Source organism: Hemitrygon akajei, chromosome 5 (genome assembly GCF_048418815.1).
Source record: "Hemitrygon akajei chromosome 5, sHemAka1.3, whole genome shotgun sequence".
NCBI classification, from domain to species: Eukaryota; Metazoa; Chordata; class Chondrichthyes; order Myliobatiformes; family Dasyatidae; genus Hemitrygon; species Hemitrygon akajei.
In genome coordinates this window covers 68,999,387-69,022,027 of record NC_133128.1, presented here as the reverse complement: position 1 = coordinate 69,022,027, position 22,641 = coordinate 68,999,387, and the positions used below count along the sequence as shown (strand labels likewise).

Genomic DNA, 22,641 nt, shown 5'->3' with positions numbered 1-22,641 from the left:
CTTTGAGATGTCATGGCTGCACTGAGAGAAGGCATGGCAGACATTGTCCCATATCAGTAATGCAACCTCTCCCATCTCCTTTGCATCCTTCTTTATAATATCTGAACATCTATAACCTGAAACATTGAACTGCTAATCCTGCCCTTCTCTCAACCAAGATCTATAATGGCTGCAATATATGATAATCCAGGCTCTTGGGACAGCTGCCTTACCTTCCATTCTTGTTGAATTAAAATAAATAAAACTAAGATGTTATTGCTACTATTTTCATTATCCTGACCCTGCCTGTTTTTCCTATTAGACTTAATTGATTTAATCTCTACCATGCTGAGTCGTCATAAATGAGGCTGTCAAGTATGGATCCTCAGACTCAAGCCTGTTTTTCCTCTGTGATTTATTGTTGAATTTCAAATTTACATAAAGTATACAAATCAACTGTATTGGATAAAACAGAAGCCCTGTAAGTAAAATCCCATTTTACTCAAAACTTTGAGTAAGGTTGAAAATTGTGCACATTGCCAAAGTCCCTCATTCTTCCAATATAAGGTGCAACTCCAGAGATCCTCAGAGCCCAAAAAAACACAATGGTCTTTTTTAAATCACATTTATCTATGCAATGTCTGATGGAATAATGAAAACTATTATATCATTAAGCTAATTTGGTTGGTGTTGGTGCAATGACTCTTAACATGGTGGAGATTATCATATCTACAAACCCTACTGATGTTAAATAAGAGTCAAATGAGAAAGACATGCACTATTCACTAGACAGATTTCTGAGATGAGGAACTGCCATATAAAGAGAGGGTTGTACTCACTAGTGCTATGAAGAACAAAATGAGATCTAATTGAAACCTATAAAATCTAACTATATAAACAAACTAGATATATCAGTCATGGCTTAGTTACTTTAAGGCATAAGTAATCTTACTCTCGGTCTTGAACATGTACAGTAAATCTAGATTGACAACCCAATGCAGCACTGACAGGATTGTGATTTTGTCCTTAAAATGAAATGAGAGTTCCTGTCTGTTTTTATTTTATGTAAATTATTTTAAAACATAACCATAAAATAAAGCCAATTCTCTGGTCAACATTTTCTGCTTAATCAATGTTATTGTAGGTACTATACCTGTCAGATACCAGGTTTCTGAAACAAACAGTCTAGTAAAGGTTTGCCACAAGAGCTTACCAGTGGGCTGAGGAGAAAATCCAAGGATGTTCTCACAAACCCCTGATAAAAAAAAGTCCTACCAATATGCGTGTCAGAGGAGTAATTGAAGTGCCATGGAGAACCTTGAGCCATTTTGCCAGGTGCATAGGAAAGAAGACCAAAGCTCTTGTTCCACATCAGGGAAGATGAGAATTATCTCTGAAATTACTCATATGCTTGTGTTGGAGAAGGCAGATCCCACAATGGCCTCATCAGTTACCGTTTAATCAACAGATCTAGCGGACCCCCAGGATCCTCAAGAAGAAAAAGTAATTTTTTAGTTTTAAAACTGACACTTTTAATATTGTGTTTAAAAACATATACGGGCACTGCAGTCTATGAAACTGTGTACGTGACTGAAGACCGACCCGACTTTGGGTCCTACACAGGCACCGAGATACGATGTGAATATGTGTGGTGTCCTCTTAACAGTGGAGGTTTAGACAATCAGATTTTATAGGTTTCAAGTAAAAGATGGTAATAAAAGCCGTATGCATTCTGAAGGATGAGCGTGATGTCTATCCTCACCTCCCCGATTTACAAGACGCTGTCAGCGGTGTTGCTGGAACCATCACCTTTAAATCGCAGGTGAGTTGGGTCCGTGGTAGGGAGGTAGGCCCGAACAGTTGGCGCCTGCTCCGCTCGGCCCAGTTATCCCCTTGTCGCGGGGTGTGTGACCTGGTGAGGGCCGAATAAAACTAATTCTTCCACTCCCCCCCCCCCCACCCCCACGCGGTCAACGGAAATTAAACCAGGAATCGCCGGTTCTAATTTCCTTTCGTGGTGGAGATTAGGCCGAATTGTCATCGTTTAAAACCTGGGTTTGTAAAAGAAAATTATTTGTGCCGTTAATTGAGTGGGTTGTAAAACGTTTTAATAAATAAAATTGATGTTTCTTTATTCACTGAGAGAACTGGTATGGCAGGGGCATCAAATATTGTGAAAATGGGAGATATATTTGAAGATGTCCTCAAAATATTGTTTGCCTTATTGGCAGATATTCTATCTTAATAGAATACGTAGTCCATTTTCGTGTCGCACCAGTCGCCCGACTCGCTGCACTGACTGGTAAGTTCCAAATTAAACCCATTTTCCAGCAATGAAACCACATCATTCTAGCATTGGCAATTTAAGCACCTGTCTAGGCAGGTTGCAAATGCTGTGGCGATCCAATTTCAACCACTCTCAGTGCATTCCAGCGACTTGCTATTCTCTAAATGAACCTATGCTCCCTGAATCTCTTTCTCCCTCTGAATCCATAATATTATTTACCTCTACTTTGGGGGAAAGTTTCATGCAGTCTTACTTATCTTTAGGTTTCACAGTCCAATCAACCTCCCAACCTTGCTGCCCAACCTCCTCTGCTCCAGGAAGTACAGACCTAATTTCTTCCAGACACTTTTCATAACAGAGCTTTACCATCCCAGGCAACACCCTAGTAAATCACTTCTGCATCCTTTCCACCACTATCACATCCATTTCATTTATCATTTCTGTTTCCAAATTCCCTTCTAGTTCCTGAAATTGCCCTACAAATATTTTGACGAGGGGTCTCTGCCCAAAACATCGACAGTGCTTCTTCCTATAGATGCTGCCTGGCCTGCTGTGTTCCACCAGCATTTTGTGTGTGTTGTCTACAAATATTTATTTCATTTTCAGTAATTTTTTTAGTCTATGTCAAACTCATAGTTTGCCTTGTGGTATCTCTAAGAGTCTCCAAATATAATTAAAATGATCTGGCTTCTTGTACTGATACAGTTTATTCTCAAATTCTCCATTTGTATTTTCTTATTATAGAAGAAAGCAATTTAGCTCATTCAGTCTGCTGGGTCTCAGAACAATTCTGTTACTCCATTTATTTTCCAGGAACCTACTCTTTCTCACACACCATCAGCTGCACCCTGATTCTCCTATCATCTACACACACTGGAATATTTTACAGAAGCAAATTAACACAATGAGATGTGGGAGGAAACAAGAACACCATGGGGAAACTTGTGCATAATAAATAATGTACAAAATCCACACAGACATCACTGGAGTTTAAGATCAAACTGGGTCTTTGTAATTGTGATGCGCCACCACTTGATACAGCAGTGTACTGCTCAGAGCTTTCTGTTCTTAGCTTAATTGTGAGGTGATATTCATTGTAAAGTTAAATGTCTGTTGTCACTGAGTATCTATAAACTCTCCATTTCCACACCTTTTCTCATGTTTCGGGCAGTCAGCACAATGCATAAGAAATCTTCTTCTGGAAATAACCATCCAAATATTGGTAGTTGACCCCTTCAAGAAATTCACAGAATTGGCAGTGATTCAATTCTTTGTCGTTACTTTTGTTGACAATCTGTAAAACCAGGGTAACTTCCTCTGTGGTCTTTATGTGGAAATGTGTATAGACTTCTTTGAAGAAGCAATATTGTAGTATCATCCAGATTTTTACAACTGAGTAAGAAATTCCTGACCCTTTCATGACTCAGATCATTAATGGTGCTTTTTTTCCCACTTTTTCAGCAGTCAACAATTGCTGACAAAATTATTTTTTGTTTGGGCTTTAAGGAGATGCAATGAACCAAAATGCTCTCTCAGGGTCCTTAGGAATTCACATAGCAGTTGAGAAGGACAAGCTAAGCAAGGTTATCAAAAGCAATAGGGATACCCAGAGCTGCATTCAGATCCTTAGGATGCTGATTAAGCAATTTTGGATGATTTTTCATTTTCTTTCCCTGCAACAATAGCATGTCTTTAATTTTTTGAACAGATTTGTATTTTGTAAAGAGAGAAAGTATACATTCTAGTGTGATATTGATTTCCCCTTACTATGTACAAAAGCAAGGATAGAAAATAGCTTTTGAAAAGGATTGCTATATCTGCTTGTCCTTGCTGAATGTTAAATTACTGGTTGGTCTTGTACTGTGCTGTTTGCATTGTGGCAGTTTCCTTCTCTCTCCCTCCCCCTGTCCTGCAAGTGCTTGCATAAGAAATTTACAAGTTGTAGACAATTTGGCTTACCTCTGTTGAAGAGTTTTACACCAAAACATACTGCTTTGTTATTAGATTGTGTCTAGGCCTAAAGGGCACAGAGATAAACAGATAGTTCCTGGAACCATGGAAAATACTAAGATTAGGGTTTCAAGCCTATAAAAAGGGGCAGGGATACTCTTGGTTTAGGCTGGTGTCATAGTCAGGCTTGAGGGGCAGACTTACACAGAGAGGGAGAGAGAATGTGGAAGCAGCCATCGTTCCCATGGGGTTCCCTCCAGTACTGTGTATATTAGTTCACTGAGTGGTTGATACAGTATTTCTTCTATTCTGTAGTTTTTTAAAATGGTTAATTGGTGCTTTTCATATTATTCTAATAAAGTAGTGTCTTTTTAACCTTTAATGCATTTACTGAGCCTGCTTTGTTTGTAAATATCTCATGTTGCTGAATCAGTAAGAACAAAATATTAAAATGTTTTTGTTACAATTTCTGAAATCAATACACAGCTACTTTGATAAATTGTATTTCAATTTCACGATGGGTTTCTTTCTGGCAGCCCTATATAGATAATTTTCAGCAAATGTTTTCTACTTGCAAAGTGCTCCTCCAGCTTGGATTTCTTGTTGGTGAACTTCTAGCGGCAAATAAGACTTAAAGGGAACTCAGCCAAGCGTGATATGAATATGAATGATTCAATCACTTAGAACTTCTCAAATTTCTTCGGTGGGGGGCACGTGGTAGGCATTTCAGTGCTAATGCTAGTTCCAGGTTAATTCCAAAGTTAATTGATAATGATAGAGTCTTTTAAGAGACTCCTGGATAGATACATGGAGGTTAGTAAAATAGAGGGCTATGGGTAACCCTGGGTAATTTCTAAGGTAAGGACATGTTGGCACAGCTTTGTGGGCCTAAGGGCCTGTATTGTGCTGTAGGTTTTCTATGTTAATTCTGTTTTTACTGACTTTCAGAATGGTATGTTAAAAGTTTATTTTCTGAAAAGAATAAATAGATCATTTATGTATCTGAGAGAGAGAAATCAATCTCTTTTTTTTCTGTCACTGAATAAGAGAAAAAGGGTCTTCAGTCAAATGGGATAGGAATATCCAGTTTACCATTCCCAGTCACAGCCATAGTGGGCTCCAGCAGACCCCTGATCATGAACCTCCCTTCCGTTCAGTTGCAGTTGTTAATGTTTGAACTGATGGAAGGAGGTTAAAAGAACAAGAATGTGGATAATAGTATCATGCCATAGAGTAAGATTGCCAACACCAGTGGGAGGCCTACGATAATATGTCATCTAAGCTTGGAGTTCCAGTTCATTTGATCTTTGATCACGTGACAGCAGATCCTCTGATTGGTCACTTGAAATTGAGGCACAAGTTTTAGAAAAGATACCAGTAACACTCCCCTATCCTGAATGCATCTATGGTTTATCTGATGGAGGGCGGAGCTTAGTCAAGATGGTGCTAAACGGCGACTCCTTTGCTTGCATCTTCAGAAACAGCTCTATTTCCAACTTAAATATCTCTGTTTTTCCCCTTCAGGGTTCTTTTGAAGACCCTGACCTGTAGTTACATGCTGTCTTTGGTTCTTTGAGGGAATGGGACCCACTCTCGGGGTTTCACGACTGGCCATTGCCCTACGTGCCAAGGGTGCGGCCTAAGAGTTCGGCTCGCCTTTGGAGGCCTAGGATCTCGGGGCTCTGGAGACGGGTGGATTGAAGGTCGGTGTCCCGACAGACCGGTGTGTCGTGAGAGCCAGAAGATCTTTGGCTGTGTGCCCAGAGACCTGAGATCTTTGGGCACAGAGCTCAGAAAAAGCGACACAATGGACTTTTAACATCATAAACCAGCGAGTTGTTTGTTATGTCTCCGCTCTTGTTGTGAAACAGAGATACCTCTTTCTCTCTTATTAGGGAGGGAGAGAACTGTGGTATGTCGAAAACTGGGTGAACACGTAGACTTTGGAGTACTGCAGGTCTTTGTCTTTGCTCTTGCTTCTGCTGCACGCTTGAGTGTTCAGTGGTGGGTGCCAATGTTTTTCTTGCTAGTGGGGGGAGTGGGGATCATTGTTTGCTGCCACTTAGGTGAGGGAGGGAGGGGAGCTGGGGTTCTAACATTTAACTGTCATTCATTCTTTGGGGCACTCCTCTGTTTTCGTGAATGGTTGCTTAGAAAAAGCATTTCAGGATGTATATTGTATACATTTCTCTGACATTAAATGTACCTTTGAAACCCTTGAAGTACACCCTTCTAACAGTGCAGCAGTAATTCAGTTGAACTTTGCACTAGCCATAATCACTAAAATACTATCTTTTTTTTAAAGAGTGGCCATGAGTTGTGCATATGAGTAAATGCAGAAAAGAACAAAGAAAAGTTTTCATTAATTATCTATTAGCTTGCCCATCATTGTTTAAATTGATAAGTTAGATCACTTCCCAAACTGCTGAAATGATAATTTTGGGGAATTCAAGGAGTTCAAAATGGACTGTACTTCCATGTTTATGGTAGATTTCATTGGTGACAAACCTTATCTTGCTTAGACATCTACATTTCTAATATATGCTTCCTTGAGGACGAAGCATGTCTAACCATTTTTCTATTTTAATGTTTTACTTCTCAGGTAAATGGAACAGTATTAATAAAAGGAATTATTACTGGATTAGCATGTGGAAAACATGGACTACATGTGTGTGCCTTTGGAAATCTTTTTAATGGTATGGACAGAATACTAACCATTTTATCAATATTTTAATCCTGCTGTAAATAGAAAAAAAGTTTGCAGATTAGTATTTTTTTAAAAATTTTATTTAATTGCGTTTTTAAGTAATTACAAGAGTGGAAAAAAAATGTATATATCCCTTCCCCCCTCCCCTTAACCCCTCCCCCCTAACTTCCCTATATAAAAAAAAGAGAAAGTAAGAAAGAAAAAATGTTAAGATTAGTGCAATATAACTTTCTGCATCAATTATATATTACACCACAAAAAATAAATAAATTAAATCCAAGTTTATCTGATCAGTGTTTCCGATGTAACCAAGAAACTGGTACATTTTTACATTCTACATGGTCTTGTTCTAAAATTCAGCCTTTTTGGACAAATTTAAGACTTTTACTGGAACAAATTACGGGAATACAGATTAGTATTTTTCATCATTTTATATATGTTTAGTTCTCATGTACAGCCTTTAACTGTACTTCCAAGGTGTCTTGAGAATAATGTAAACCATTCAATGAAGAGCGGGTCATCTGCCATTTAAAAAATCAATAAAGTTAATCATCAAGAATGCTCGTTAGCTTGCATCTGAAGTAGTACAGCCTGCTTCTCTCCCACTACACCAAAGTCAGAGACGATCCCTGACATGTTTTCTTGTTTTACAGAGAATTGTTAACAACCATTGTCTGTGAATCATAGTGCTGGAAAACTCAAGAGGCATTTTTATGAAGAATTAGTTGCCAAAATTTATAATGGAGTCATAGAATCCAAAGATATTCCCAAAATGCCAGTGCCAGTTTTTCTAAAGAATAACCCAGTTTGTCATGATCTCACTTCTTACAGCACTGTAAACCTTTCATTTTCAAATATGATTGAAAAAAGTTATCATTAAATACTGCAATAATATAGCACGCTCAGGATGCTGGTGGTGCCGGATAAGGAAATTTTAGAGAGTATTATTACCAAAGCATGCTTTTAATTCATGTTTTATGTATTATACATTATTACTATAAATATTCCAATGAACCTGGGCCCAGTGAGTTGAAAGGGGGTGGGACCCTGGTGAAATGAAAGGTATTGCAAGAATTGTTCCCCTAAGTATTTTGAAAGTGAGTGCAGGAACAAGGGTTCCAGTGAAGTAGAGCAGTAGAGCATCACCTAATGAGCTAGCTAGAAGGGGATGGGGTGGTATGGGTACAGACACACCCAGCCCTGAATCACCAGGCGAGGTCATTTGCTTCCAAACCATTGGTATAATGATCATTATAGAATGTCTTTCTGCTGCTTCCTGCTCCCTCCCCCTCCCTTCTCCAAGCATGATTCCTTTCTCCCTGCCCATTTCTCACTCTCAGTCCACAAGAGACGCATGTCAGAATCAGGTTCATCAGCACTCACATATGTCATGAAACGTTGTTTTGATTTTGCTGCAGTTGTACAGTGCAATACATAAAATTACTACAGAACTGTGCAGAAGTCTTACCCTAGCTATATATATGTGCCTATGATTTTTGCACAGTACTGTACTTCAACAAAGGGAATTGGTGGAGAGGCTAATACAGTTGATTACTTTTGTGGGCCTCTGCATTTTGTATTTGTGGCAAGAATACTATTGGCAATTAACTGAAACCTCCAATAAGGCCCTGACTCCTTTCAATGGTATTTCAACATCAACATCTAAATTCACTTGCTAGCTCCCCCTTTACTCTAGTTCTCCTCTACCACCTACTCCGTTGTCTGGCCTCTATCAATGAATGGCATACGCCAGATGATGATAATCTTTGAGTGTCCCTCCCCACTGAACTTCCTCCTGGCACTTATCCTTGCAAGCAGAACAAGAGCTATACCTGCCCCTACACCTGCACGTCACTACCATTCAGGGCCCCAAACAGTCCTTCCAGATGAGACAACACTTAACCTGTGAGTCTGTTGGGTTCATATACTGTGTCTGGTGCTCCCGGTGTGGCCTCCTGTATATTGCTGAGACCCAACAGATTTGGAACACCTGCACTCCATCTGCCAGAGAAAACAGGATAACCCAGTGGCCACCCATTTTAATTCTGTTTCCCATTTCCATTCGGATATGTCTGTCCATGGCCTTCTCCACTGTTGTGATAAGGCCACAGTCAAGTTGGAGGAGCAACATCTTGTACTCTCTCTGGGTAGCCTCCAACTTGATGGCATGAACATCGATTACTTGAACTTCCCATAGTGGCACCATCATTCTCCATCCCGTTTTCCCTCTCTCACCTGCTCATCGCCTTCCTCTTGTGCTCCTGTCCCCTTTTCATTTTTTTTCTTTCTTCTATGACCTTGTGTCATCTCCTATCAGAACCCCTTCTCCAGTCCTGTACCTCTTTCACCAATCAACTTCCCAAATTTTTACTTCACCCCTCCCCTCCCAGTTTCACCTATCACCTTGTGTTTTTCCCTCCCCTCCCCCACCTTTTAATTCTACCCCTCATCTTTTTTTCTCCAGTCCTGCTGAAGGGTCTCAGCCCGAATCGTCAACTGTACTGGCTTGCCCACAGAAGGCAAAGAGTGGTTGTAGACAAATCATATTCTGCATGGAGGCCGGTGACATGTAGTGTGCCTCAGGGATCTGTTCTGGGACCCCTACTCTTTGTGATTTTTATAAATGACCTGGATGAGCAAGTGGAGGGTCGGGTTAGTAAAATTGCTGATGACACAAAATTTGGGGTGTTGTGGATAGTGTGGAGGGTTGTCAGAGGCTACAGTGGGACATTGATAGTATGCAAAACTGGGCTGAGAAGTGTCAGATGGAGTTCAACCCAGATAAGTGTGAGGTGGTTCATTTTGGTAGGTCAAATATGATGGCAGAATACATCATTAATGGCAAGACTCTTGGCAGTGTGGAGGATCAGAGGGATCTTGGGGTCTGAGTCCATAGGACACTCAAAGCTGCTTCGCAGGTTGCATCCTTCGCAGGATGAAGGCATACGGGCATTGGCCTTCATCAATCATGGGATTGAGTTTAAGAGCTGAGAGGTAATGTTGCAGCTATATAGGACCCTGGTCAGACCCCATTTGGAGTACTGTGCTCAATTCTGGTTGGCTCACTACAGGAAGGACGTGGAAACCATAGAAAGGGTGCAGAGGAGATTTACGAGGATGTTGCCTGGATTGGGGAGCATGCCTTTATGAGAATAGGCTGAGTGAACTCGGCCTTTCTCCTTGGAGTGACGGAGGATGAGAGGTAACCTGACAGAGGTGTACAAGATAATGAGAGGCATTGATCGTGTGGATAGTCAGAGGCTTTTCCCCAGGGCTGAAATCGCTAGCGTGAGAGAGCTTAGTTTTAAGGTGCTTGGAAGTAGGTACAGAGGAGATGTCACTGTTAAGTTTTTTACGCAGGGAATGGTGAGTGCGTGGAATGGGCTACTGGCGGCGGTGGTGGACGCGAAAACAATAGGGTCTTTTAACAGACTCCTGGATGGCTACCTGGAGCTTAGAAAAATAGAGAGCTATGAGTAAAGCCGAGGTAGTTATAAAGTAGGGACATGTTTGGCACAGCTTTGCAGACCAAAGGACCTGTATTGTGCTGTAGGTTTTCTATGTCCTATGTACTCTGCCTGGCCTGCTAAGTTCTTCCAGCATTTTGTGTCTGTAGCTTATTATCAACATTTCAAGTAATTGGGTTTGCTTTTTCATCTTTCAACAATGTTATGGCTCTAGCTGAATAGGATAATCTTTGTCTTTTAGAAGATATTTGATTTTTTAAAAATCTTAATTAAGATTGCCCTGAACCAGTGCAGGATACATATAGGCCTTGAAGGTATCACAATGCTGGTTTTGAACAATATTGAACTCTTCCGTGCATTCTGTTACTTAAGATTAACTGCACATGCGAGGCAACCAAGGTTGAGTTTCAAACAAGATTTGTTCTAGTTTCTTCAATAATACTGATTAGTGGAAAGGGATTTAGCTTAACCTACTATTACTTAATTCTTGTCCGAATGTGATACCATCAAAAATGTGTAGTTTGAAGCTGATATAAATTCAAAGCAGCATGCCCTTTCTGACCTTTTTGGTGGAGTTGATAGTATAGGCTTCCAAAGTATTTATGCAATAGAACTAAATATGTATTTATAATGGGCTGGAACTCTTTCAAACCAATCTACAAGGTAAGGCCAGTGTTTTATTTCCCTATCATCCCTGAAAAGTGGCGGTGAGCTTCCTTATTGAAGTGCTACTGTCCTTATGCTAAAAGTACTCCCACTGTGCTTTTGAAGAGGAGCTTGCAAGACTTTGGACCTAGTAATGATGAAGGACCAGTGATATAGTTTCAAGTTGAGATGGTGCGTGACCTGGAGGGATCCTGTAGATTCTGCTGTTCCCAAACACCTACTTTCCTTGTCTTCTTTGGCAGTAGAGTTCATAGGTTTAGGACATGCTTTTACAGACATGGTATTTATTTGATTGATCTAGATGAATTTCTAATTGCCCATTAATAGGCAGATTACTCTTCTCTCAATAATTAGCTGATTTGTCCTCTTACATTTGTTAGATTTTGATTATTTATTGTTAGATTTATATGTATGTAATTACATTTAGGATTTAACTTCATGTTTAAAAATTGAGTTTGCTTGACAACTAAAAATTCCTTGTTGGACCTTTTTCTTAGTTCATCAGCTATTACAAAGCTTGAAGACAGGCCATTTAATAACTAATATGCTGAGAATTAGAATTGTCATTGTTAACATTATTTTAAGGAACAGGAAACAAGCCACAGCAGCCAAGGTAAGTTCTTAAGAAAAATGCAGGAATTCAAGGACAGTTGCAGATAAATTATGTGCAGAAAATCCTTATAGTAAAGTGGACAGGTCTGATCGACTGGAGCATTACCCAACCTCTCCATTTTAGTTAGCAGAAGTATTGGCACCAAATGAAACCTTAAAGGACATTTTGTTTTACAGTATAGTTGCATTAGTTATCTTCTAATGCTGAGTAGAGTCTTCATTTTCTTTCAAAGTAATTGTAATTTAGTAAAGTGGAATGTTTTTATATATAATGCCATATAGTTTATTTTCAGGTTATCACAGTGTAGGACCACATTTCAATCCTCGAAAGAAAACACATGGTGGACAACAAGATGAACAAAGGTGAATGTTAACAATTGGTGATTTTTAAATGGGAAATTCATTATCAAAAGTTGAAAGTGCATTTATTATCAAAGTATGAGTACTATATACAACCTTGAGATATGTCTCCTTACAGGCAGCCACAAAAAAAAAAGAAACCGGATAGAACCCATTAAAAAAAGACTGTCATGCACCCAATGTGCAAAACTAAACAAATCATGCAAACAATAAAAATAAGCAAGTAACATTCAGAACTGAAGTTCACAAAAGTGAGTCCACAGCCACGAAGCCAGTCACAGCCAATCCAGGAGCAATTAGTTGCAGGCCACAGGCACAGTTCGGCGTAGAAACAAGTAAACCTTGCCAAGCAGCGGGCTGAATACTGGCTCAGTCCTCTCCTCTGGCCCCAACACCCTGACCTTTTTACTATGGACTGGCACTTAAATCAGCCAAACAGCAGATCATTCCTAGCTCTTGCACCCAGGCCCTGCCACTTCGATACACTCTTAGGTCTGGAACCCGCTGCCTCAAATCAGCCCATACGAGACCTTTATAGTATCTGTATTGACCACTACTCCAGTAGTGTCTATCACCCTCTGGGTGAACAAACTTAATTTAATTTTATTGAGATATAGTGTGGAGTAGGCCCTTTTGACCCTTCAACTCACACTGCACAGCAACCCCCAATTTAATCCTAGTCTATTCAATTTACATTGACCAATTAACCTACCAACCAGTACATCTTTAGACGGTGAGAAAAAACTGGAGCAACCAGAGGAAACCCACGCCGTCATGAAGAGAACATGCAAACTCCTTACAGTCAGTGGCAGGAATTGAACCCAGGTCACTAGTACAGTAAAGTGTTGTGCTAACCACTATGCCACCATGCTGCCTTCTTAAGTTCTTCCATAATTTCTTTCTTTTTACCCTGTGTGCATCTCTCGTAATGCTGTATACCTCTATCAGGTCCCCTCCCACCCCTTCTCAGCTCCACAGAAAACAAACCAAAAAATGCCATGTAGTTGGGCCTCAAGCAGACCAAGAGTGAAAGGCCAAGTTCATGACTGTTTTAACAAAGGAAACTAAAAGAGGAAGGGTAAAGGACCTCTGGTTTGGAAAATTAATTTTTTCCCTGGAATTATGCTACTAAATCCACCTATCTAAAAACAATGTATTTGTTATCAAGTTATCAAAATGTGTTTACTGCTTTCTGCAGTTGGTTGCACAGAGCTCCAGCCACAGGTATGTACTGCTGTGCCTATGGTGGTGAATGTCATCATAGTCTCTTAGTCACCAAATCATTTCTGTTGTCCACAGTTGATACATGTCACATTTGTGACAGTCTTTCAAGTCAACAGGTGAAGAATTTATCTTCTTTTCACTCAATAAAAAGCCATTGGTATTTTGTAGCCATATTCAGAAAGTGCTGATGACAATCAGAGTTGCAAGAAAGCATCAGAGATTGGGTGTTCTGCTGTGAGGGACTTTGTCTTTGTAAAGACTTTATATCAAGTATAAAGTACAGCTCAGATGTGTTAAAGTATGTTTTCTACAGTGCATTTTTAGTAAGTACAGCTACCCTGAAGCCCCCAGGACTTTTTAAACTACTCATCACAAAGTAGATGAGCACGTTGTCAACCCCCTAAGCTTTTACTGTAATGCAATACTGTCACAATGCCCATAGTAAACAAAATGGAAAACAACAACTTGTGCTATTTCTGCATATGGATTTTATGCATGACTGAATTTCTATCTATGTTTTTATGACAAAAATCTTGAACTCTCGTGCTGAGAAGTTGCTGCAATTGGAACAAACAGGGGCCCTGGCAGATATATTTACAATGTCGGTATCTACATGTGAGGTGCCGGAGGATTGGAGGATAGCTCATGTTGCTCTGTTGTTTAAAAAGGGCTCTAAAAGTAATTCGGGAAATTATAGGCCGGTAAGTTTGATGTCGGTAGTAGGTAAATTATTGGAAGGAGTACTAAGAGATAGGATCTACAAGTATTTAGATAGACGGGGACTCATTAGGGAGAGTCAACATGGCTTTGTGCGTGGTAGGTCATGTTTAACAAATCTATTAGATTTTATCGAGGAGGTTACAAGGAAAGTGGATGAAGGGAATGCAGTGGATGTTGTCTACATGGACTTCAGTAAGGCCTTTAACAAGGTCCCACAGGGGAGGTTAGTTAGGAAGATTTAGTCCCTAGGTATACATGGTGAGGTAGTAAATTGGACTAGACATTGGCTCACTGGGAGAAGTCAGAGCGTGGTAGTGGAGAATTGCTTCTCTGAGTGGAGGCCTGTGACTAGTGGTGTGCCACAGGGATCAGTGTTGAGTCTATTGTTATTTGTCATCTATATCAATGATCTGGATGATAATGTGGTAAATTTGATCAGCAAATTTGCTGATGATACAAAGATTGGAGGTGTAGTGGACAGTGAGAAAGGTTTTCAAAGCTTGCAGAGGGATCTGGACTAGCTGGAAAAATGGGCTGAAAAATAGCAGATGAAGTTTAATACAGACAAGTGTGAGGTATTGCACTTTGGAAGGAAAAACCAAGGTAGATCATACAAGGTAAATGGTAGGGCACTGAGGAGTGCAGTAGAACAGAGGGATCTAGGAATACAGATACATAATTCCCTAAAAGTGGTGTCACAGGTAGATAGGGTAGTAAAGAGAGCTTTTGGTACATTTGTCTTTATAAATCAAAGTATTGAGTATAAGAGTTGGAATGTTATGGTGAGATTGTATAAGGCATTGGTGAGGCTGAATTTGAAGTATTGTGTGCAGTTTTGGTCACCCAATTACAGGAAGGATATGAATAAGGTTGACAGAGTGCAGAGAAGGTTTACAAGGACGTTGCCGGGACTTGAGAAACTGAGTTACAGAGAAAGGTTGAATAGGTTAGGACTTTATTCCCTGGAGCGTAGAAGAATGAGGGGAGATTTGATAGAGGTATATAAAATTATGATGGGTATAGATAGAGTGAATGCAAGCAGGCTTTTTCCACTGAGGCTAGGGGAGAAAAAAACCAGAGGACATGGGTTAAGGGTGAAGGGGGAAAAGTTTAAAGGGAACATTGGGGGGGGCTTCTTCACACAGAGAGTGGTGGGAGTGTGGAATGAGCTGCCAGATGAAGTGGTAAATGTGGGCTCACTTTTAACATTTCAGAAAAACTTAGACAGGTATATAGATGAGAGGTGTATGGAGGGATACGGGCCAGGTGTAGGTCAGTGGGACTAGGCAGAAAAATGGTTTGGCACAGCCAAGAAGGGCCAAAAGGCCTGTTTCTGTGCTGTAATGTTCTATGGTTCTAAACAGCTACAGTACTCAATTAAAAACAGAATGTTGGAAACACTCAACCATTCAAGCACATTCATGGAAAGAGAAGCAGACTTAATGTCAAGTGTTTCCAGCATTTTCTGTTTTTATTTCCGATTTCCAGCATCCGTAGTTTCATTGATTCTCACATAGTTTCTCAGTTCCATCTAAGGAGCTGAATTTCATCATAGGATACAATAGTCATCACAGGATGTTGAATTATTCAGTAACATGAATAATCCATTGGTACCTGGTGCATTTAAGATAGAAAACTGAGGAGTGCCTATGAATTTTTCAGATGTCATTTATTTAGCTTTCCTCCAATATTCAGATTTCTGTCAATAAATTTCTTAAATGTAGACATGTTGACTGTACAGTTCCAATTTAAAAAATTGTTTTAAAGTAAATTTCTTTGTCTATTTAATATATTTGTAGTTCCTTTCTGGGGAACGTGCTAAGACGGGAGTGCGATATCAATATGCAGCAGCCTCTCCGGACTCTGGATTGGGGATTACCAAACGTTATATGGTTTTTCTTGTGTGGTCTGTTTTGTGCTTTTTCGTGATATCATTCCAGAGAACGTTGTCTCATTTTTTAACTGCATTGTATTTGTGGTTTATAAATGACAATAAACTGAATCTGAATCTGAATATTGGTGCCATGGTAGCATAACGGTTAGTGTGATGCTATTTAATTTTGGGGAATTGGGGTTCAAAGCCCAAGTTTGGAGTTTGTACGTCCTCCTTGTGAATGCATGTGTTTCCTCTGGGTGCTCCAGTTTCCACCTACAGTCCAAAGACATACCAGTTAGTAGGCTAATTGGCCATTGTAAATTGTCTCATGATTAAGCTAGAGTTAAATCGGTGGATTACTAGTAGTGCGGTTCAAAGGGACTGAAGGGCCAATTCTGCACTGTATTTCAAAATAAATAAATACTATTTTCTTGGAAATTTTCTGTCTTTTCATGCTTGCACTAAAACTTTCAATTTGTATTGCAATACAAAAGTCAAAGTTTGCATATTATTATGATGTCCTTTCCTTCCTTATAATGTCACTTTATTGATATGTCTAAATGCTAAGATCAATCACTAGGTTATTTGTTTATAATGAAGGTTGCTGCTGACAATTTGACGATGATTCTATCCTGTCTAGTAAGGTTCTGTTTCATAAACAATTTCAACTTCCTCAAAATGAATCCCTTTCTAACCACTTAACTAACTTATTACCTGACATGATATGTTATGGAGATACTTTGTTATATCCAGGTTCATTGAATATATAAAATGTTCTGTTCTTAATCCATTCTACAAATGGATATGAAATGGAATACATAGCTAAGGAAGGAGCCTATTTCATTTGGCTTGACTTTTTTAATAATATGATTTCCTCAATTGACTTCAGCAGAACACTGAAATTAGTCTGGGTCCAAATTATTTTCTATACATTTTGGAGTAGTATTCTGAAAAGATATTCAGCTGGACTCCTCCTTCCCTTTATATTGTTATAAACTTTTCAATGTTTCATAATTCAGTAGAAATTTGCAAAGTTATTTAGATTCCTTTTGCTAATACATTCTAGGCATGTGGGGGACCTCGGTAATGTTGAACCAGATGAAGAAGGCGTGGCTGAGTTTGAAATAGAAGATCACCTTCTTAGTCTTTCAGGAACTGAATCCATAATTGGTCGGGCTGTGGTGGTAGGTATAAAAGTGGCTACATCACCTCATGAAGTAGACTGTTTCATGCCAAGCTATTTTCAATTCACAAGTATGCATATGCCCTTTGTTCCAGCAGATTCATGGACTCGGGTTTCTCAATAGTGAGTTTATGATATAATTTAGATTGACCATGAGCAGAGTTATTTGGTATGGGGAAGATGAGTAGACGTGGCATAGTGAACCAAACGGCCTTCTCCTGTGCTGTAAATATCCATGATTATATCACCCCAAAGAGAATGGGAGATGGGATGATGTAGCATTAATTTTGAGCTACTTAATGAGCATTAATAATCTCAAAGCTGTGGGGAACGGGCTCATTATAAGATGCATCTTAATAGTTTACTTTGTACACATTTATTGTTCTTTCTTTGTGTCATTTAATCAGGTAAGCCAAATTCACTTAGTTCTATCTGATACCTTTGCTATTATGATGAACTTAAAATATTAAAAAAATTAACTATTGTTTGACAACCTCCCCCATAATTTTGAACAATATATGCCAGAGATGTGGTCAGTTCAACTTGTGCCTTCCTGTAAATGTTATAGATTAGGACACAGAATTTTGGTAAATATATTTAAATGGATCTCTATTTCATTCTGTAAAGCTGGCCTGGCAAAATCTGCTCAGCAATTTTTCCTAAGCTTTTTGTGCTTCCCAACTGAACAAAGTATCAACTAGTTATTGCAGGAATTGTAAAATGGGCTTTCTGATTATCCAGGTGCAGTTTTTCTTTAACTGTATCTCCATCTGATGCTCAACAAAAGCTTTTATACAATCAGATTTGTGAGTTAGGAATGCATGATTTCCTTTTCCCACCCAAATCCAGAGACATTGACATTAATAGTAATATCCATCAGTTGACCAGAACTAAATTAGCCTAGACCAAGTACTAAACTTGGTAGAAAAACAAAAATGCTGGAAGGGCTTAGTAAAGCAACATCAATGAAAGAGATGCTGCTTGACTGGTTGAGTTCTTCCACCATTTCTGTTTTTATTTCAGTCTTCAGCATTTACAGTTTATTTTTGTTTTAAACCTAAGCATTTGTTAAGTATGTTAATTTTATTGCTGTATTAGTAGAGTCATAAAATTCCAGACCATTACCATACCAACTTTATAATCTTCCTAATAATGGTAAATTGAAGTTGTTGGGCATCACCATTCAGTCTTCCCCTTAAAATCTTCAGTTTTCAAAGTTTTTATTCTCAGTTCAATTTGATCAAATATTGGTATTTTATTACCGTTTAGGAGTAGAAGAAAACTTACAAGAAAGCTCTCTGCAAAGTGCTACCATCATGTGCAGGATTAGATTTAGGATTTACATGCTCACAACTAATGATTTTCTATCCATACAGTAAAATCTTCCATCATAATTTTACATTAGGCTTATTCTTCAGTTTTATGACTGCAGTCAATGCTAATAATTTCTTCATGTTTTTTATCCATGTTATTGCCTATTCAAAAGAACTAAATTGTGCCTCCTGTTAAGTGGCCACCGTTCCAACTTGATGACCAACTTTTTAGTTTTGCCTAGAAGATTAACTTTATTTTGAAGATATAATACATATTTTTTCCAAATAATTAGAATGGTGAATCATTTAATGTCAAAATATTTTGAAAAGTTAAAAAAATGATTAATGGTAATGCATCTGTATATTTAACCATCTATTTAAAGCTGGATAGAAAGAAAATAAAACTTTTATCTGCCAGCTGCCAACTGATTGACAGTCTCTGTTAACTCACAGCTACCTAAAATAATATAATAATATTAGTTTGCTATATAGAGAAATTCATGTCAATCTTTCTGTTTCATAATGATTTTGTGTTGGAAGGTCACCTTCTGTGATCAGTGTCATTTATTTCCCTTTCAGGATATTGACTGTGTTGAGGTATTAGTTTTGGGATATGTTTGGCACCCAGTGATTTTGATGTCACCAGTTTGGCTGAATGTCTAATCATTCTGAAGAACTCTTATCAATAGTAAATCGGGAAATTGAAAAGTGCAATGTCTAAGTAATACTTTAAATAATTTACAACTGTAAAATCATAATCAAACTTTAATAGATATTCAATATTATTTTTAAATCAATAGTTTCAAAATAATTTAATTAGGTAAAGACAATCTAAGCATTTAAAGTTAGGCTTTTAACCATAAATTTAACAATTACTATGGCTAACTATGTCCTTAAGAAATTAACAAATATTGAATTTTCCATTTGTTTACGAAAGCAAGTGGAAGGGCACAAATTTTCACTGATTCCTTGCCCCAATACATGATAGTAGTAAGGAGCCAAGCTTATCAATTGCAGATTGCTTTATCTGATTCAAAATGATGTAGAAAGTGCAATACTTATAAAACAATTCAATGAGAATGCAACACGAGTGAATCTGCAGATGCTGGAAATAAATAAAAACACAAAATGCTGGCAGAACTCAGCAGGCCAGACAGCATCCATGGGAGGAGGTAGTGACGACATTTCGGGCCGAAACCCTTCATCAGGAGGCTGAAACGTCGTCACTACCTCCTCCCATGGATGCTGCCTGGCCTGCTGAGTTCTGCCAGCATTTTGTGTTTTTAATTCAATGAGAATGTATGAAATCATGGATGATTTGCAAGAATAATGTTCAACTATACATCCATAGCAACAGCTTTTCTATATCTATATTTCAAAGCAATCTTGTCACTTTTCGAGGATCTCTGTAGACTTACTGCCTCTTTGTTAATGTGAGCTAGGGTTGCATTGCTTGTGCATGTATGATCATTAGTGTCTGGACTTCTCAATGATATTGAACATTTTAAGCAATCACTACAGTTTATTTCATTATTTGTCATTACAAGTATACAGTATTTAAGTACATTTATAAAAAGCCAGTCAGGTATATCTGCAAGTACTTGTCTAGAATCAGGAAGCCTTGATAAACTGGTCTGAGCTATTTCCAGAGAAATATTTTTCTCTGTTTTGCAAATAGTAATCAGTTATTGATTCAGGTGACTTAAGAAATACCAAACATTGAACTACAATCAGAATCAGGTTTATTATCATTGATATTAGTCATAAAATGTGTTGTTTTGTGACAGCAAAATTGCTATAGATTGAAAAAAAAATCAAGCGAAAGAGGAATAGAGAATTAGTATTCATGGACTGTTGGTGGAGGGAAAGAAGCTGTTCCTTTTGGAGATGTTCTCTGTGGTGGGGAAGCTTGTGCCCATGATGGAGCTGACTGAGTATACACCCCTCTGAAGCCTATTAAGAGGCTTAATAGTTACCACACAATGAGTTGTGCTGTGGTAAATTAGCAGTCCAAAGACATTAGATGTTGGGAGGGATGTAAAATAGACTATAAAGTGTTACATCAGGGATGCAAACATAGAATGAAGATTTACAAATACTTGCTCCATTGATACCTGCTCACCTTATCTGCTGATTTATTCTTTATTAAATGGCCTAAAGTTTTATTTCTAAATTACAAGGATTTTTAATCTTGCATGTATTGAGAAAAAAGAAGCATATGTAGCATAGAAACAAGTGCATCTTTTGTCATAGCAAATTTTCTCTACTCTTGAGCGATATTACCAATTTCTCCAGTATTATTGGCATTTTCATCTCTCATTAAATGCTTGGTTGCAACTGACTTATAAATGTAGAAGCTTTAATCCATTAATGGAAAAATCACAACCTTATTAAATAACTGGGAAATTAAAGGGAATTTGTTTATTTTAGCCTTTGCTAAAAGTCTTGAAAATCAGCAAATTACTTGGTCAAGCTAAAAGACAACATGCAATTAATTGGAGTTCCTAAAAATAATTACAATATAAGAATAATTGGATTAAGCAGGTTCTTGATTCCTAAATAATTTATATTCATTGAAAATTTTAAAGGATCTGTAGCTTTGGCTATTAATACAAGTAAAAATATATGGGAATGAAAATGATAGTGCTTCATACACAAGGGAATAATGCAAACTTTTAAGTTCAATAAATAGTATATTGTGTGTGACCTAAACCATTGTTCAATTGACTATCTTGGTCTCTAAGGGACACTTCTTCGGGGCACTGTACTATTAATATTTATCTAACCAGAAATGACATACTCTGAAGTATAATAATATGATTCCTCAGTATTGAAAGAAAATTGGAATTTCCTTAAACAAAGTTTTCTTTTGCTGCCAAAGGTAAGTTCCCAGTTATCAGTCAGCATAGCTCATGAATTTTAAATGCTCATATCTTGTGTATGACATGTGAATATCTTTGAACATTTTCTTTTCTCACCTCAATTTTTGGAAAATTTTGTTTTTATCATCTGAAAGATAATGAAAATATATAATAGGAAATCAATAATCACTGGTTTTAATAATCCATCAAAATGCTTAAACTCATTTAATTAGTGAATCTTACAACTGACCATAAAGTCTCATTGATCCTTTTTTTTAAGATAAATAGTGATATTTTCACTTTTTAAAGATTCGGGCAGAGGAAGATGATCTGGGAAAAGGAGGAAATGAAGAGAGCCTTATAACAGGAAATGCTGCCACAGGTTTAGCCTGGGGAGTCATTGGAATAGCTGAAGTTGTTGCCAACTAAGGAATCTAATACTGCAGTACAAAATTCTAACCAGCAAGATAAGCAGGCTGTGTGAATTAACTGTAAGCCAATGTTAGTGAACTTTGAAAAGTTGTATTTAACATTTACTGATATAGCTTAATGCATGGAAAATTATTAATGCATGTGGTTTTGTTTCTGTTTATTTAAAAAATCACATCTTGCTGTTTGGTGTCTCAAGGAAAGTAATATACTGTAACTCTGTTTGCTTCAGTAAACATAATTAAAATTGAATTTTTGAGTTTCAGCCTTCCTAAATGCTTGGCTATATTGATGTATATTGCTAAATAATTTTATTTGTAGATCTCCTTTTGTACCTCTTGTAAATCTATATACTTTGGCGCTCTCCCTTTTGCCTTAAATGATATGGTCAGCAACTCAGTAAGCCAAATTTTCTCTAAATAAAGGCTTGGTTTCTAAACTTTCTGGTACAGCACAGAGGAAATTAGAGGGAGATACACTAGTGACCCAGATTTAATTATGTCCTCCAGTGTTATCTGTGTGAAATTTTCAACAACATGGGACAATCCCTGTGCTTCAATTTCCTTCTACATCAAACAGATCTACAGGTTGGTAGATTAATTAATCAATGGTTCCATTTAATATTAAAGAATGTAAACAGTTTGCAACCTGAAATTTTACTCTTCGCAGACATCTGAATGAATGACAGAAAAAGCACTCCTCTCCCCCTTCTCACGCACAAGCAGCAGCAAAGCACCAACCCACTTCACCTATTTCAGCAGCAATTATCAGCCCCCCACCACCCACCAAACGAGCACTAGCAAAAACCTAAAAGAGAGAGCATGATTTGCAAAATCTATTGTCCACTTGACAATTCAACATGTCACAGGCTCTCTCTCTCACTAACAAAGGATGGAGAGGTGTCACCCTTTCACAGTGAGAGGGGAGACCAATAAAACAGCTCGCTCATTACAATAAACACAAAGTATATTGCAGATGCTGTGGTCAAATCAACACATACAAACAAG

The 22,641-nt window shown here is 38.1% G+C and overlaps 1 protein-coding gene across 1 annotated transcript; it reads left to right on the top strand.

Moving 5' to 3' along the window:
* The first annotated feature begins 1,631 nt into the window (after nt 1-1,631).
* On the top strand, nt 1,632-21,878 carry LOC140727841 (superoxide dismutase [Cu-Zn]-like). Its single transcript, XM_073045675.1, has 5 exons — nt 1,632-1,801; nt 6,819-6,912; nt 11,962-12,031; nt 16,915-17,032; nt 21,515-21,878. Exons 1-5 carry the CDS (start codon nt 1,688-1,690, stop codon nt 21,632-21,634), a joined length of 516 nt encoding a protein of 171 aa, XP_072901776.1. The 5' UTR covers nt 1,632-1,687; the 3' UTR covers nt 21,635-21,878.
* Nucleotides 21,879-22,641: the final 763 nt, after the last annotated feature.